Source organism: Nothobranchius furzeri, chromosome 8 (genome assembly GCF_043380555.1).
Source record: "Nothobranchius furzeri strain GRZ-AD chromosome 8, NfurGRZ-RIMD1, whole genome shotgun sequence".
NCBI classification, from domain to species: Eukaryota; Metazoa; Chordata; class Actinopteri; order Cyprinodontiformes; family Nothobranchiidae; genus Nothobranchius; species Nothobranchius furzeri.
This window is the reverse complement of record NC_091748.1, coordinates 76,256,165-76,274,256: the sequence shown is the minus strand read 5'-3', so window position 1 is coordinate 76,274,256 and position 18,092 is coordinate 76,256,165. Positions and strand designations below refer to the sequence as shown.

At 43.4% G+C, this 18,092-nt stretch overlaps 1 protein-coding gene across 1 annotated transcript; it reads left to right on the top strand.

Annotated features, from left to right (window-relative positions):
* The first annotated feature begins 286 nt into the window (after positions 1-286).
* Positions 287-14,901, top strand: LOC107393037 (zinc finger protein OZF). Its single transcript, XM_015971177.3, has 3 exons — positions 287-1,226; positions 3,477-3,608; positions 9,515-14,901. The coding sequence occupies exons 2-3, from the start codon at positions 3,584-3,586 to the stop codon at positions 10,981-10,983; spliced, it is 1,494 nt and encodes a 497-aa protein (XP_015826663.3). The 5' UTR covers positions 287-1,226; positions 3,477-3,583; the 3' UTR covers positions 10,984-14,901.
* Positions 14,902-18,092: the final 3,191 nt, after the last annotated feature.

The following is an 18,092-nucleotide window of genomic DNA, read 5'->3' as shown; positions in this document are numbered from 1 at the left end:
AGTTCCGTCTGGACTTCACTAGGGAGCTTTGTGATAACAGGTCCTGCAGACCTGCAAAGCAAGGTCCAACCTCCCTGCCGGAGCCACAATGTAATAACAAAATTTAATGAGCATGGAATGAACCTTCGTTTGATTTAAAAACACCAGATGGTACCCAGACAAAATCATTTCCATGCATCCAATACTGTTTTTACCCAACAGTAGCGTTCTGTTTTACTGTTGGGATGTCTCAGTCTGCCTCTGAAGGAGCTGTCCATGGTCTCCACAGTGGAATACAGTGGGTGGGAGGGTGGGGTTGACCAAGATGGAAGTCATCTTCCCCAGCATCCTTCTTTCACACATCTCCTCAACTTAATCTAGTTGGCAGCCCAGAACTGAGCTAGTTTTTTCAGTCTCTTTCCGTCTCGGTCAGAGCTGCCTGCACCCCAGCAGACCACAGCAGAGCGGATAACCGAGCCAACAACAGCATGATTAAAGGATTTTAGCACCTGGGAATTACCTCCGATGGACCTCAGCCTCCTCAGGAGGTGAAGGCGGCTTAGGCCCTTCTTATACAGAGCATCTGTGTTGTTGGGCCTGTTCAGTTCACTGTTGAGGTGAACACCCAGGTATACCAAGGTATCCACCACCTCAATAGTTCTCTTTCACAAACACTGCAAGTGCATCATCGACGGGGAATCTCTTTTTCTAACTAGTTCAGATTTCATACAAGCCTTTTATATTTGCTCGTTATAAAATTCAAAATGGACACTGACAACCACGTAAGATACAGCAATATGATACTGGAATGCAGAGCTGCCCCCCAATTTCAATAAATTACAGCGATATTGCATTACATCATCATGATATTATTGTTCTAACATTTCCATGTTCTTGTTCTTACAATAAAAAAATTCACTTTGAAACAATATAAGGTTCTAACAACATACACATGTATGATACTGAATATATAATAACGTGAATGGTAATTATGTTGTACGGCTGTGATAAATATCAAAATTACCGTATCGACTCGAATATAAGACGAGGTTTTTTTCATTGAAAATAATTTTAAAATGCGGGGTCGTCTTATAATCGAGGTCTATCCACTACATGCCCGTAACAGCAGAGGGCGCCAGGCGGTGTGTTCTCAACAGGAGAAAATGGATGGCAGTGAGGATGACGTTCTGGGAGGAGTCAGCAGGTGTAGCGATCTGATGGTACACCTGGACCGCAGCAGCATGAGAGTGAGTACAGCGATTCAGAGGGCGTCTGAATAAAAGCCTCATTTGACTTTTGATTTCATTTGTCAGCAAAGTTCTGACGGTTTGCATTAAAATAGTATTTTTGTTCAGTATTAGTTCTCAAAATTTCAATGAAAATAGTTTATTTAAAAACTGATTTTTTTTTGGCCTTCCTGAAGATTAGTCTTGGAAAGGGGGGTCATCTTTCAATCGGGTTGTCCTGTTTTCGGGTCAATACCATAAATTGTTTGAACAATAAATGTTAACGTAGCATCGCTCTAATTTAATTTAGCGTTTGTGGCAGTTCTAAGCTAACGAGCTTCTGCACCGTTTACTTGTCATGAACACATACAGAGCTTACATTTTAGCAGAGATTGTTGTGGACAGCTTACCAGTGGGTGCTAACGTAGCATCATGGTCCAGTCTTGTCGCCTTCTTTGCCTTCTCTAGCTCCTGGTTCTCCAATTCCTGTGCTGCACAAACCGCTGTTTGTGGTTCAGAACATGTATGCTCCTGGGGTGACTTTGTACTGCAACTGAGTTAAGACGGCTAACACTTAGCCCCAGCACTTAATCCTTACCGTGGTGTCTGCTGCAGACATGAGTACTTCATCTTTAATTAACAAAACTGAGCCCCTCCTCACGCTTGATCACCCTTAGACAGTTTTGTCTTGCATCGATGAGTGTCGGAAACAAATGGAGGTAGGGCTGCTTTAGAGCATAAGACAAAAAGCCTTTCACACCGCAGTATCGCTGCAATAACATTTGTTTTCCCTGTCACCAAGTGTGCTTACAAGCACATCAGAAAACCGAAGTATTGCCCTAAAAAGACTCGTCCTTTTTTTAATTGCATGTAAACGTGTTAGTCTCTCTGAAGGCGGACTGGTTTTAATCGAGCTGAAGCACCCATATAATGCGGTAGCAATCCGATTATATCCTGCATGTAAACGGGTCAGCCGATCTAAACCGGTAGGACGCTCGTGTTCCGGAATAAACGAGAATGAGAGGCGGTCTTCTGACAAGACCATCGCAAAGCAACACGCGTAACACCATAAAACAGGACAGTAGATGCCAAGTAAGCTGTGCTGCAGCGTTGTTGTTCATTCCTTCAGCCATTGTGCATTTCCTGTTTCAATTCTGTCTGCTTCTCTCCCGCCAGCCTCTGTTTAGTGCTCTTGTCGCTAACCAGAAGAATGCTGACATGAAAAGGGGTGTGTTGCCACCTACTCAGGGTATCTGCAGGTCTTTAAAAAGTCTTAAATTAGCTTTTCCAAATTTAAGGCCTTAAAAATCCTTAAAAATGACAAATAATCCTTAAATACAGTTTCCAAAGGTCTTAAATTACCAAAGACCCAATAAACACGATTCTTTTATTTCTACAAAGTTTTCGTGAGTTTCTAGTTAGTGTTCAGCATTTTTTGTGTACGATGTTGGCGTAAGCGGAACTACTTTTAGATTAGCACGCTAGTGGGAGTTAGCGCCATGGGGAAGTGCAACATTAATGGTAACTGGATGGCTAATCCCACGTTTGCTACGTGGTTAGCACCGGTTCCAGGCAATAGCTGGAAATTAAAGCTTAAATTTAATTTTAAAAAATAGCTTAAATTTGGTCTAAGTGGCCTTAAAGAAGGTCTTAAAAAGTCTTAACTTTGGCTCCTTTAAACCTGCAGATACCCTGCTACTGTACCGGAGTAGAATGAGCTTTATATCAGGGGCCGGTTTTCTAAACTAGGATCAAGACTCCCAGCTTATTATTATAAGATCGACCTGGATCGACATAGATGTCAGTCAGATGCTGACCTTCTGCAAAGCACGCACGACCTTGGTTCACAGACACATCTTCTAGCTAGCTTCACCAGTGCTCATGTAACCACACTGACGGATGTGTTTCCGTTTAAACACCCAGGAAGTGTGAAAAAGGTCCATGTCTGGACCCTGGATGCTCACTGGTGAGTGAGGAGGCATCTTTATCTAGAAGTCAATTACCATTTCGTTTATATGAAAAACTCACAGCAACCTTCTCAGCTAGAAGAGTCCTAGTGTGGAAAAACGATATCTTGATAAGTCACTAAATACAAAAACAATATCTGTAGCACATTTTGAAGCAAGTCTAATTTCCGGATCAAACAGCAGCAGTTGCTCGTTTTCTCCCTGGACTGGATCTGTCCTCAGCTGATCAGAATCAAAACATTGGATCTTTAATCTCCTGCGTCCTTCTGAAGGAGCATCTTAATCAGCTTTGTTTCTATTGCAGCTGTTAGCTAAACACGGCTAAATATAGCGTGCTACCGCTTCAGGAACGCCGCTCAGCTGCGACTGATCCATCGTGTGTACTTCACCTAAACCAAACTCCTGTTCCAGATGGATCTGGACAGCGTGGATTCAGGTAAAATACACGACACCAATATCAAATCATCTCATCAAGCTACCAATATTTCCTCATTTTTAATTCAGTATTTCACTGTTCAGATGGTCTCTGCAGACATACCTGTGTGTGCCCAAACACAGGAAAACATCAATATTGGCTCCTGAAACCAGAAATCTCCATCTAATCAATCGGTGAACACATTACTTTAGTCGTTACCCGTCCCGATGGAGGGAGAGGAGTGAAGCGCTCGCCCCGTAACTACAATGTTGCTGGTCTGAGACCGGCTCAGTCTTTCACAGTCGTTGTGTCCTTGGGCAAGACACTCATCCCTCCTTGCCTGCTGCAGGTGGTCGAAAGGACTGGTGGTAATAATTGTAGTAATAATAATAACAATAATGGTGAATTTAATTTATAATGCCCTTTATATCAGGAGATCCCGAAGGGCTGCAGGAGAACAGAAACCTGGAAATTTAAGAAAGCTGTTAAAGGTTAAAACCATAGCTTATGTCGCTGCATCTTCCGGCTCTTGGAGAGTACAGACACTTTTTCCCTCCTCTCCTCCCTATCTTATCCCAAGGCTCTTTGTCGGTCTCTGGGTGCACGGTGCTTCTGCATTTTTTCTGGAACCTTGAAATTATTGAAAATGGACCTGGTCAGCTGGTCTTTCAACGCGATTGACAAGATTTTTTCAACGATGAGAACGGGAGAAGGGGCTCCCGGATGCCCCTCTGGGACAGAGCCAGCTGGGCATATCATGGACTCCTGGAAACAGTGGAACCTGATCTGGCTCTCTCAGCTGTCTGTAGAGGATTCGGAAGACATCTGGATATTCGTGGTGTTGGTGTCGGGATTCCTGCTGTTTGGCCTGAGCGGTTACCTGGCTTACTAGAAAATTATTGAGCTTTCGAGGAATATTGGCTCAATCCTGGAGCTCAGGGATGGACTATACCGCTCTGTGAATACACAAACTCATATAATTGTCGAGATGAGTCGTAAGCTTGGAACTTTGGCTGAGATTCAGGCTCTGGCTCAGAAGGTGGATTCGTTCAAGGATAGTGTTGACGGGACAGCACGGTTGGGAATAGATTAATTTACACCATTATTGGGTCTAGAGGGGTTGGAGACCAACAGAACTTGAAGACAGAGAGGAAATTATCTCTGTCTGGCCCCAAAACAAGTTCTTATCTGAATCTGGTGCCCTTGAGCCTGTGAGGCTGAAGTGATTACTCCCCCTCAGTAGTAATGTGGAATGCTGCCGTCGCCATGGCAACTCTGTCTCCCTATCCTAGCCTGGGCGGGACTGAGACCGGTGAAGGCCGTGGAACCGTTTCCAGTAGTCACTGTGCTTTCTAACCCAACTACCTCCCTCCCCTGTCCAAACGGAGGTGACGAGCGCTGCTCATTGCGGCTGCATGCACTGATGTGAGGAGAGTCCCCAACTTGTAAATAACTTGTAAAGTTAGGAAATAATTTATGAGACCAAATAAGATTCTTTATTAAAGTCACAAAAGGCACATCTTGTGAGGAACCTTGTGCTTCTGCAGGCAGGTAGCCTGGCCTGCCAGACTCCTCCTCTGTTTAATTCTGCACAGAGAGTGTCTGGGAACTCTATTCAAATACCCCCCGTGAGAATTCTGACCGAGCCAATCAGCGCTGAGTATCATGCATCACACACCATAATGCCGAATTTGTCATAAACATGGTGACTGAAGTGGAGCTCTTTCCTTTCTTCTAGATGATTTAACCATGTCTTTAAAACCAAACGAGTAGAAGCGCTCAAAGCCTTTCTTCTAAACAAAGATCTTTGGTGTGTTCTTGCTGTGTTTAGTTTCAAATTCCATCTTTCAGTTCTTTTTAAAACACAGAAAAGGTTTAATTACCTGCAACGTTTCATTTGCGGCTGCAAACCTCATCAGGCTGACGCCGATAGTGACCAATATCTATTATTGACAAGAACCACAACCAGTGATAACCCTACCATTCATCAAAGGCATCTGGTGCACCATCGAGAGCACCCTGACCAACTGTATAACAGTCTAGTATGGGAACTGCTCCGCCTCGGACCGGAAGGCGTTGCAGAGGGGCGGGAAAACTGCCCAGCGCATCGCTGGAGCACCACTTCCTGCCATAAAGGACATCTACAGGAAGCGGTGTCTGAAAAGGGCAGGGAAAATCATCAGAGACCACAGTCACCCATCACATGCACTGATCACCCTGCTGCCCTCTGGGAGGCGCTACAGAAGCCTCCGGACTAAGACCACCAGGTACCGGAACAGTTTCTTCCCCACAGCTGTCAGACTCCTGAACTCTGCCTCCTGACATATGACCCACGTTAAACTCATGGACTGCTGGTAATAACTACAGCCTGTACATACTTATAGTCATAGAATATTCATAACATACTTCATACCGTGTACATTATAGCATACGTAAGGGATCCATTTCTGTAATATACTTACACATCTATATTATTGCTAATATATATTGTAATACATCTATTTCACGGCTAAAGCACTTTCTGGATGGATGTAAACTGCATTTCGTTGCCCTGTACCTGTACATGTGCAATGACAATAAAGTTGAATTCTATTCTATAACAGAAAAAATAAGAGCAACAATGAAAAAACACAACATAAACACACCAACAAAACCATACACAACAGTTAGAAACAGACTAGTGCACCCAAAAGATAAAATATCAGCTGGACTTAAATGTGGAGTCGTTTACCAAATCCCATGCAAACTCTGCAATAAAACATACATAGGAGAACCCGGACGCCAACTCAACACACGGACAATAGAACATAGAAAGGAGTGTGAGAAAGAGGCAAATCGAAAACACACAAGAGCAACAAAAGAAGAAGCAGAAAGTACAATAAAGTAGTCAGCCGTAACAGATCACTGCACAAGAGAAAACCATGTAATGGACTGGGACAGCACACGGATCATAAACACCGAACAACAAAAATACAAAAGATGGATAAAAGAAGCTATCGAGATAAGGAGACGTGGATGTGGGACCATGAACAGAGACGATGGAGTTTACTCATTGGACCGCGCATGGGACTGCATCATTGGAGAGGGGAGAGCGGGCAGCAGAGGGCGACAACGTCCTCTGCTGCCCGCGGATAAACGGAGAAGGAAGTGACGCCACCATCAGCGTCAGCCTGAGGAAGTCTGCAGCCGCAAACGAAACGTTGCAGGTAATTAAACCTTTTCTGTGTTTTAAAAATAACTGAAAGATGGAATTCTAAACAAAGATGTTTGCACTGTCGCCAGACTCCATTTTTTCAACAGTTATAAAACTACAGCGTCGCGGACGTCGCACACAGCGACGCTCAGTTTCTCATAAACAACGAAGACGGCAGCGGAGTTTGCTACGACTCTTTCCTCTGTTCTAAATGACTCAAATGTCTTTAAAACCACATCGCTAAAAGCATTTCTTCTAAAAAAAAATAAAATAAAAGATGTCTGTGCCGTTGCCAGATGCTATTTTTTTTACTACAAATAGAAAACTACTGCATAGTGCGGTACAGTCGGAATTTTCGTCTTTTTTCTGATTGGTCATTTTTGAGCTGCCTAGTCCCGCCCCTCAAGTGCCTCTCTGCCTGTCAGTTACCAGACTTTCTCTGTGCAGAATTAAACAGAGGACGAGTCTGGCAGGCCAGGCTAACACTGTACAACCATCCATTCACCTACTCGACGGTGTGCAAATATCTTGCGTGTTGAACCAAAGATTTCAAATTTTGATTCATCAGTCCGTAATACCTTCTTCCACTCTTCAGTAGTCCAATGGCGGTGTTTCATGGCCCAGGCAAGCCTCTTTCTCTTATTCTGATGTCATACCAGTGGCTTTCTCGCTGCAGCTCGCCCTGTCAAACCTGCCGCTTCTTCTCTGCACAGTAGAATGTGAGACTTGCTTACTATGACCACTGTTGAGCTGTGCTTGAAGCTGTTGTCCTGTGAGTCACCTATCACACAAGCTGTTAACGCTCAGAAACTAGTCCTCTGATGCAGTTGTGGCTTTGGGTATGCCAGACCTCTTCCTGTCAGAGTTTGCCCCAGTTTCTGAGTGCCTTTTGATGTGAAGGAAACTACTGATACCTTGACTTTCTTTGCAATTTCTCTGTAGGAAAGACCTACATTTTCAAGTGTTATGATGGTCTGTCTCTCTTCTATTGTTAATTGCCTTTTTCTCGTCATTTTTGTAGCAACACACTATTACCTGGAGTACAATACTGTTCAAGTGATGCTCACGAGGGTATGGTACCACAGTATGTTCCAACACTGCTTTTATGCAGACAGAGGGGGTTGTAAGTAATCCAGAAAAGTTGGACTACCTGTGGGAATTAGTAGCACCAGCTTTCAAGGCTTGATCAACCTCCATTGCTGCAGAACAGCTGTGTTCCCTGAAAAAGGCCTTTTTGTATAATTCTGAAAAGTACATTATTTTTCAGTTTTGAGTAACCCTACCTTTTTTTAACCCCTGGCAGTTCACCATTTAACTTGGAACCCTTTCAAGCTATTCATTGGACTTGAAAGACTTAAATTGCAATAAAAAACTGGAAAAATTGGTACGTTCTAAAACGTATCCATAATTAAACTGTAAAATTTAATGTATTTCATTAACACATTCAGTAGTAAGCTACTTGAAATGCTGATAACATTTTATTTCCACTTCTAAAAATGTAACGGTGACTTATCTATTATGAACAGGTTAGCAATAATCCAGTATGAATTACGTTCAGAGATTGACGCGTGTGTGAAATATATGCTACAGTGGCTTGCTATAATCCTGCAGCAGTATTTAGCAGAGCAGATGTGAAGCAGAAACCTGACTGCAGCGGTTGTGCTCCGTAGCGCTGCCGACAGCTAAGAATAAACAGGATGATGGAGACTTTTCATCCACTTGTAGAGTTTAGATATTCTTAGTTTCATGACCATCGTGTTTTTTAGGAACCCCACTTGTTAGCCTGCTACCAGCTAGCGTTAGCTAATCTGCCCATAATTGCACTTTTGAACCCAAACTGTGGTCGTTTCTGCCTTTGTATCTTTGCTGGTTTCTCGGTTTCCCTCCACAGCACCTAGATTAGCACATTGTGCTCTAGTAAAAGCATCTTCCTTACACAATAACAAGCAACTTACCTTTGGTCAATAAAGTTTTGCGGAAACAAAGTAACTTGAAAAGATGTTGCACAAATGCTACGTCTAAAAATAGTTTATCACAGTTTTTTTCATCGCACGTGCAAATTATGTCTCTCGTTCTGATCTGCCTTGGTCTGCTCTGCTACCACATACAAATGAGCTGCACACATGTTGCATGACACGAAAAACAGTTGCACAACACAATGAATTGATGAAGAAATGCGTTGGCAATGCATTTCTTCATCGATTTTTATTGATTTGTCGTTGCAGCCCAAATAGAGACCGATGATTCCCAGTGGCGATGCCTGAAGGGAAAAGCCGAAAGACAATGAAAAAGTAATTACTTTTTAAGGTGGCGTATCAGATTTGTAGTGTTTAATGCAGTTCTGTCTTTCCCACCAAGGAAAAGACCCAATATGCACAGATTTTTGCTGTGCTGAGGCAATATATTAGCTCTGCTACTACCTAACGGTTTATGTTGTTCGAATCCCCTGCCTGCCTGTGATGTTACAGTGTTGTCGTCTATGCAACAATGACTATTAATGAAGAGGAACTTGCCGATATAAAAACTGAGCCATTGTCCCCTAATTTTCAAAATTTATCACAGAATGGATTTCAACGGTTGTTTGTTTCATAAGCTTAAATCCAATCTTTTACACCTGATTTCAATCCATTGATAATAACATAATCGGATTGGTGCATCTCTTAATACAACTGGTATTTTAAATATAAATTTACAGCAGTCAGTAAATCACATTGTGTGTCCTTGTTTCCTACAGCTATTCAGCAGATGGTGTTGGTTAAAGAACAGGGTGCTGGTATGGACCATCAGGACCCAGAAAACCTCCACACAAAGGAGGAACAGGAGGAACTCTGGACCAGTCTGGAGGAAGGGCAGCCCCATTTCAAGGAGGAGACTGATGCCACAAGGTTTCCATTCACTATAGTTTGTATAAAGGAGGAGCAGGAGGAACTCTGGACCAGTCTGGAGGAAGAGCAGCTCCATTTCAAGGAGGAGCCGGCTGCCACAAAGTTTCCATTCACTGTAGTTTCTGTAAAGGGTGAGGATGATGATGATGATGAAGAGAAATCTATGTTCTCACATCTTCATCAGCAGCAAATGAAAGACAGTGATGTTCCAACCAGCAGCTCAGCTGACCAGATGACAGCAGGCATTGGTAGAGGAACAGAAACGGTCAAGAACCCGAATCTGAACCCTCGGACACAGACTTCCGATTCTTCAGAGACTGAAGTTAGTGGAGATGATGAAGAGGATGATGATGTGAATGTTGTCTCTGAGCTGTCAGACTTTGGATCTGAAGCTGTAGATGGAGACCATGACTGGAATGAGAGCAGGTCTTCTGAGTCTTCGGGCTGTTTGGTTATTAAGAAATGTGTTCAAGTGAAGCAACACATGGAAACATGCAGGGAAGTCAAGACGGAACAAAAATCATTCAGTTGTGATGACTGTGGGAAACTATTTAGCAGAATAGCAAGTTTAAAAAGTCACATGAGAGTCCACACAGGAAAGAAACATTTTGCCTGTGAGCTCTGTGGAGAAATTTTTAGCCAAAAGACACATTTAAATGGGCACATGGTAGTACACACAGGACAGAAGCCTTTTGCTTGTGAGTTCTGTGGACAAAGATTTAGCCAAAAGACATATTTAAACAGTCACACCAGAGTACACACAGGACAAAAACCTTTTGCGTGTGAGCTCTGTGGACAAAGATTTAGCCATAAATCAGCTTTAAACAGACACATTAGAATCCATACAGGACAAAAACCTTTTGCTTGTGAGCTCTGTGGACAAAGATTTAACCAAAAGACTACTTTAAACGTTCACTTGAGAGTCCACACAGGACAGAAGCCTTTTGCCTGTGAGCTCTGTGGACACAGATTTAACCAAAAGACAACTTTAAACGTTCATATGAGAGTCCACACAGGACAGAAACCGTTTTCCTGTGAGCTCTGTGGACAAAGATTTAGCCAAAAGACATCTTTAAACGTTCACATGAGACTCCACGCAGGACAGAAGCCTTTTGCCTGCGAGCTCTGTGGACAAAGATTTAGCCGAAAGTCAACTTTAAATGTTCACATGAGAGTCCACACAGGACAGAAACCTTTTCCTTGTGAACTCTGTGGACAAAGATTTAGTCAAAAAACAAATTTGAACTTTCACATGAGAGTTCATACAGGACAGAAGCCTTTGCCTGTGACCTCTGTGGACAGCAATTTAGCCAAATAATGACATTAAACAGACACATGGGAGTACACACAGAACACAGCTGTTATTCCAAAAGGTTAATTAACTATGGTGTTTTTCATGAGCAAAATGTCACATTATTCATAACTAAGATCAAATTGGACTAAATATATGAAGTATTTAAAAACTACAGTTCCGATTTCCCTCCCAGTTCCCCCCAATAGACAAAAAGGTCAGTGAGCTAAAAGGACAGAAAATAGTAAAGCAATCCCTTTTCACTAAGCCTACTTTGAAAGCTAAAACTGCTAGCACTGGACCTGTTAAGCTAGTCAGATACTGTGTGACTTTTTCACTCGTAGCATTCAGCTTCAACATAAACTGTACGACTTCCCCGCAGAGCAAATCTCAGGAGTCATGTTCTCACTCTCTCTGGCACAGACGGCGCAGGGCAAAGAGGTGCCAGCTGCGGCGGTGAAGTTGAACGGGACCATGGTCGTGGAGGCTGATGTCTGCTTCCAGCCTGGCAGCAGGCCTGTGCAAGCAAGGCGCCTGCATATACTAATAATAGTCGCCAACAATTTCCCATGCCTTTTTGTGACTATCTCTATTTTCTTTGGTAGGAATATTGTACAGTTCTGGGAAATCCATCACAGCAAGTATCAAGTTCTCCTTCATTTTTGCTCGGAGATGTACGGAGCATCGTGTCCGCTCATCGGTCAGTGAATGAAACCTCCGTTGATTGGTCCTCGTCCGAGTGACAGCGATGAAAAGTTGAAAATATTTCAACCTTCTGGGATCGCGTCGCTGGGTCGCCTGTACACGACACGTGCGCGAGCACAACATTTCACACGCGCGTTTTTCGCGTTTCGCTTAGTAGGAGGGAGACCCGCGATTATCGCTTTGTCGTGCATGTCTCATTGAAAATGAATGGAGGAGAGGCGATGTCGCCTCCCATGTATTGAGCCCATTAGTCTTTGCTCCTGAGCCTTCAGCCCGGTGACACCTTACCTCCCCCTCCTGCTTTTTCTGATGATCACGCTGACCAAACCATCCTCCAGACACTGGTGTAGGGGAGGTTGAAGCCGTCTCCATTGTTGCTTCTGACTCCTTGTTCAGGGTCAGGGACTCCAGTTGTGCTGAGGAACTGGAGTTTGAGTAACGTTCCTCACATTTCAGAGCAGGGCTCCCTGTTGGAGACAGGACCTGGTCTGTCTTTTGTGAAACGGACAGTTCAGTTGGCCTTATCCAGACTTGGCGTTCATTACCCTCCTGCAGACACTACTGCTTCCAGCCCCTTTTTTAAGATTGCCAACGTTTACTGGGCCATCCTCACAACCATACATTGAGGAACTCCACCGCTGCTGGGAGATCCCAGATCTGCTGCCCGTTTTTCACAGGACTGCAGCGCTCTTAGATCTATGATTTTTTTCTTAGTTCTGCGGACCCATGGTCCGGAAGTAGATAAATGTGACTAAGGCTACCTATGACGATTGTTTTCCTCTGTGTGAACTAGAATTCTGCACAGGTTGTTCCAATTATACTTGGAGGAATAAAGTGTCCATCATACAGATCTTCTGCACAAAGATGTTAGCTGGTTGAGCAGAGCACACCATTTAGCGATTTACTGAGCTGAGCTGTTGCCGGAAATTAAGGGTCAGCGGTGGCTTTTGGATCTGTCATCTCTTACAGACTTAACCAGCCTGTTCGAAGAGCTCAGCACAGAACAAAAAGTTAAAGATTGAACAAACATGATCAGCTCTGTCAACACGTTTAAAAGCAAGTTGCTACTGCTTTTTAGCAGGCTCCAGCTGTGTGACCTTCTTTGTTACATGCAAGCAGAGCTACAGATGCAGCTAGGCTGTCAAACAGCTTGACCCTGCACAATACCATCACCAGATTCAAAGCCTCTTGACAGAGGTGCTTAATCGAACCTGTTGGTAGCTTTTAGTGTTTCTCATTTAATGGAATTATTTATTGATGAGATGGTCTCCAAAACTACAACCCTTTTCAACCTGGAATGCTTTGCTGTGGAAAAAGGAGGTATTAATTCACAAATGACATTGAAATAAAATCCAATGCAACATCTAGTGTGAACCGACTCTTCTGGAACCCTTTGCTTAAGGAAAAATGTCCTCATTTCAGAAGATGGGATTTCAACTTGTCAGCACTTACTGGGTCTACTTATTTGTGCAAATGTGCATTCTCCCATGTGGAACTGGTCAAATCAAAGTACAAATTTACCATGACTGATATGGGCCATTCCCATCTGTACCGGGTCGGCCCGGGCCGGGTAGCCCCAGCCTGGCCTGGCTGATTCCACACATCCCTGTCTTAAGCCCATGTGGGCTGATTCTACCCACCAATCAGAGGCTTGCTCTAATGGAAGGTGTGAGTTTAGCCCCATTCCCACCTGTACCGGGTCGGCCCGGGCCGGGTAGCGTAGGTTGTTTACATATCTGGGTGGCCTGGAATTTTCCCGGGCCAACCAAGGCTCATTCTCGGCCCTCTTCCCGAGGGGTACTGCTTCAGGCCGACCAGGGCCAACACGCCCACTGCTGACAGCAAATTCACACCTTCCATTAGAGCAAGCCTCTGATTGGTGGGTAGAATCAGCCCATTCACACCTTCCATTAGAGCAAGCCTCTGATTGGTGGGTAGAATCAGCCCACATGGGCTTAAGACAAGGATGTGTGGAATCAACCGGGCCAGGCTGGGGCCGACTGGGGCTACCCGGCCCGGGCCGACCCGGTACAGATGGGAATGGCCCATTTGCTGTCAGCAGTGGGTGTGTTGGCCCTGGTCGGCCTGAAGCAGACCCCCTCGAGAAGAGGGCTGAGAATGAGCCTTGGTTGGCCCGGAAAAATACCAGGCCACCCAGATATGTAAACAACCTATGCTACCCGGCCCGGGCCGACCCGGTACAGATGGGAATGGCCCAATAGACAAATTATGGCCTGCCTAGGGCTTACAACCAGCTCCTACTGCCTTGACTATTAGAAACTAGCTACCTCCTCCCAGCGTCAGAAGTCCCACTAAGGTAGTACCAGTATGAAGTTTTCTTTATCGATTTCTGCTATAACTGATGTACATTTGCCTATTAAATAGTTTTATTTCTAATTTTCAAATCTTCATGCCAAATGGCAGATTTCAGCTGAATTAAAGAAAGGTATAAATCCTGTATATAGTAGATAGGCTGATATTAATATCATCACCCATATGGGTCAGATGCACAAACTTATTTTTTGTGTGTGGAGCCTTTTGAGGACTGGGGTAGGTGCACATATGCATACTTGCTTCAGCCGACTCCTTTTGAGCACACGGATGTGAACGTTTCTGTGTAAACGTATGATTGTTATGTTGCTCAAATAAACTACTCAATCCAGTTTAGAAGTTATTTTGTGTTCTTTGATGTGATTTTCTTTTTACTTTTTGTACTTGAGAACATTAAGTCTGAGCCTGCACTTTTTTAAAGCTAAAGCTATGTTTTTAATGTTGTGCTCATTTTTGTTTTATGGCTTTATTCATCTTTTAATCTTAATCTTAATCAATTTCCCTCTGGGATTAATAAAGTATTATTGAATTTAATTTTACTGCCTTTTAAATGTTGTATTTCTGCATTTTACTACAGCTGTTTTATTGTGTTTTAGTTGTTCTTAACACTTTGTTCAGCACCTTGGGTCCCCTGGATTGGGTTGGGCTTTATAAATAAAGTTAAAGTTTTTTATTTAGGTAAAGAAGTTAACTGAGTTGTTTTTACACAGGTATCTGTACTTCTAATGAAGTAAAGAATGTCAGAACTTTTTTCTTCTCTGCCTTTTTATTTTAATGGGACTTGTTCACTGATTCTGCCAAGACCTAGATTCTCACAGTTTGGGGCATTCTTAACTGTATTGTTTGTAAAATTTGCATTTACTGAATAAGTACTTCAGTACTTCAATAAAATAAAGTACTTTGATAAAACCATCAACAAATGTCTGCTTTTTTAATTCAAATTATTTCATAGAACAAAAAATGATCAGTTACACATACATAACTATGGTTACGTGTTGTAACCCCTGGTTCTGAGTCTAGGTGCAGCCCTTTAAGGCTGGATAACATTCTCTGTTAGCCATGAATCACTGAAAAGCTTTTAGAATATGCCCACCTACTGTGGACCCTATTCCAGTATAAAAGGGGTGCAAGCCCCTCCAGGCTCCTGACCCTACCCGAACTGGTGGGAACCGGTTAAAGAGCTGCACCGATACAAATAGAATCTGGGGTTACAATACGTAACCATTGTTCTATTTTGTATAGGCTCCGCCCTTTGAGGCTGCTGTTGGATTAAAGCCTCAGTGTGTGATATTTTTACCTGTTTACCATCAAATCCTATGTTTACAGTTCACAAACGTGTCCGTTTTCACTAATATTTCTCACCAACATCAATTCTAAATATTCCTCTCAACATGAAATTATACATTTTTATATACATAAACTGTGGTCGACGCTCCGTGGTCATCCACCATCTTAAAATACAGTAGCTGTTTAGGGACATACGAGCTCCACGTTACCTGTTTGGACTGACTGTAACCTGAAAGAACCAGCAGAGGGCAGCAGTGCGCCCTGGAAGCATGGAGTCTGCTAATTCAACTAAGACATAGAAAATAATAGCTACATCGTTGCTGCACTTGTTAGTTTGAATAATAAACAATTAAATCAAAAGACACATAAAATTTGTCAGTTCATCATCATGTCCAGCACAATGTTCAGATCCCCGCCCACTATTAGCTGGACACCAGCCTCCGATTAGTGTCTCTGACTCCTAAACTCACCTCAAGTTGTTCATTCATCTTTTCTTAGTACCAGAACTCCCGATCCGGTCCCAACGTGTCCTTTCCAAAGTCCTGCTACTCAAGTCTCCTCTCTTCCCGCAGCCTGCCGTGTCACCCAACACGCTCCAGCGCGCGTCCGCTAGCCAGTGGCTAAATCAGCATTGTTTATTTTATCTCCACAACACTTTACTAATGGTGGCAGACAGAATATTCCAGGGGAACAGAATTTCTCACAACACCTGACCTCCCGGCTGACGTCACCCTTCCTCTGTGTGTGAATTGTGACAGCTTCAATATCTAACAGAACTAGCTTGCTTCCTTCAGGACTAGTAGGTTGATAAAACAGTCATAATTATAAATGCGTTTGTCAAGTTATTTCAAGCTTTGTGTGGGTTAGGCTAGACAGGTTGGAAATTGATTATACGATAAAACTCGTGAGTGAGCCGCCATAGTTGCAATACTTTCTCTGAACTGTATGGCGCTAAAGAGTCGCATTTTTTCATCAAGATTTCAGTGGATTTCACACACGGGGCCTTTAAAGGCAGAAAGTCAGGACGAGGAAGTGATGGAGTATCGCCGTATATTCACACAGCAGGGAAACCTAGGAAGTTTGCCTGATGGCAGCTCATTCAAGCACAAAAATAAGTGACACCCAACCCAGCAGGTTAACAAACACCAGACAGGAGGTGTGGGTTAGTAAATGCACAGTCTGGCTGCGCAGTGGTTAGAGCTGTTGCCTTGCAGCAAGAAGGTCCTGGGTTCGCTTCCCGGCCCGGGATCTTTCTGCATGGAGTTTGCATGTTCTCCCTGTGCATGCGTGGGTTCTCTCCGGGTACTCCGGCTTCCTCCCACAGTCCAAAAACATGACTGTTAGGTTGGTTGGTCTGTCTAAATTGTCCTTAGATGTGAGTGTGTGTGTGTGTGTGTGTGTGTGTGTGTGTGTGTGTGTGTGTGTGTGTGTGTGTGTGTGTGTGTGTGTGTGTGTGTGTGTGTGTGTGTGATTGTTTGTCCTGTGTGTCTCTGTGTTGCCCTGCGATGGACTGGCTCTCTGTCCAGGGTGTACCCCGCCTGATTGCCCATTGACCGCTGGAGATAGGCACGAGCCCCCCACGACCCTGCGTGGACAAGCGGGTTCATCAAATGGATGGATGGATGGATGGATGGATGGATGGATGGATGGATGGATGGATGGATAGATGGAAATGCACAATCTTGGACCAGATACATGGCAGGGTACCACAGAACAGCACTACGCCCTCTGTTGTCCTGACAGGGAATTGCTTTAGAAACCAACTTACAAGACAAAGCATACTTCCAGAAAGCTGTGTGTACAAAGTTGTAGAAGTTCAGAAAATGGTTTTAATAAATCTGACATTTTAGTTGATCAGCTTTGTACAATTTATTAGGTCCGTTCTCCAAGCCTCATTGGAGGACGGAAGGTGGGAAAAAGCACAAGAAGGACCATGCTGGGTGTGGCCAACAATGCTGATTGGAGTGGTTACAGCCTTTATGGGAAGAAATAGAAGAGTGTGAGCTTAAAATTTATAAGCTAATCAAATGTGAGTTGACGCGTTCTACTGGACTTTTATTTTATAGAATTAATTTTATTAAATCTATTCACACCTGCCGAAACAGTTCCACTAATATTAAAGTTTCTTGTCCATCACCTGTCTGTTTCCAGGTGCTTTGAAGACCTCACTTCCAGAATCCACTGAGGAAGAACCAGAGGTGCCGATCATGGAAGTGCTTGTTTGGAAGGGTTTGTGAGGATCATGCTCCTCACAAAGTCAGAAGACAGGTAACTGATTTGTGACCTAATTCTTGTTGGAGACATTTTTGTGCAATTTACTTACCATTATTTATACTTTTTAAAATGTAATCATTTAGGCTGAGGCACAACATAAAACCAAACAGGAGGCCCGTTTTTCTGATGAGAACTAAGTCTGTCATCCAACCAACCATCATCCATTGAGCTGCAGGGAGATGTGCAATACACACTCTGGACATGTTGGTGTCCAGAGGGTCATACAAATCAGCAAAATAACCATGTGTGTTAATTCCTTCTTATTTCAGTGCTTTTTCTCTAAAATTGTGTGAAAATGTTTTACTTTTGTGTAATAAAAACCTGAAAAGTCCATGTAGGAGCCTGAACTGAGGTGAATATAAATAATGATTATAGTTGCTTAGTGGTTCACTTTTTATGTAGATCTTAATAACGCTACATAGATTTAAAGTTGCTGAACTGTAAAGTGGAAGTATTATTTAAGTTTGATTTGGAATAAGGCGGAGTCTTATTGTGTGAATAAGAAAGAAAAAGGAAGAGAGGAGGGAGACGTTTCCCTG

Excerpts from the sequence above, each read along its gene's own strand:
- LOC107393037 (XM_015971177.3), top strand. The coding sequence starts at position 3,584 with ATGGATCTGGACAGCGTGGATTCAG. Across the intron at positions 3,609-9,514 it reads TCTGGACAGCGTGGATTCAG|CTATTCAGCAGATGGTGTTG; the intron begins GTAAAATACACG and ends TGTTTCCTACAG.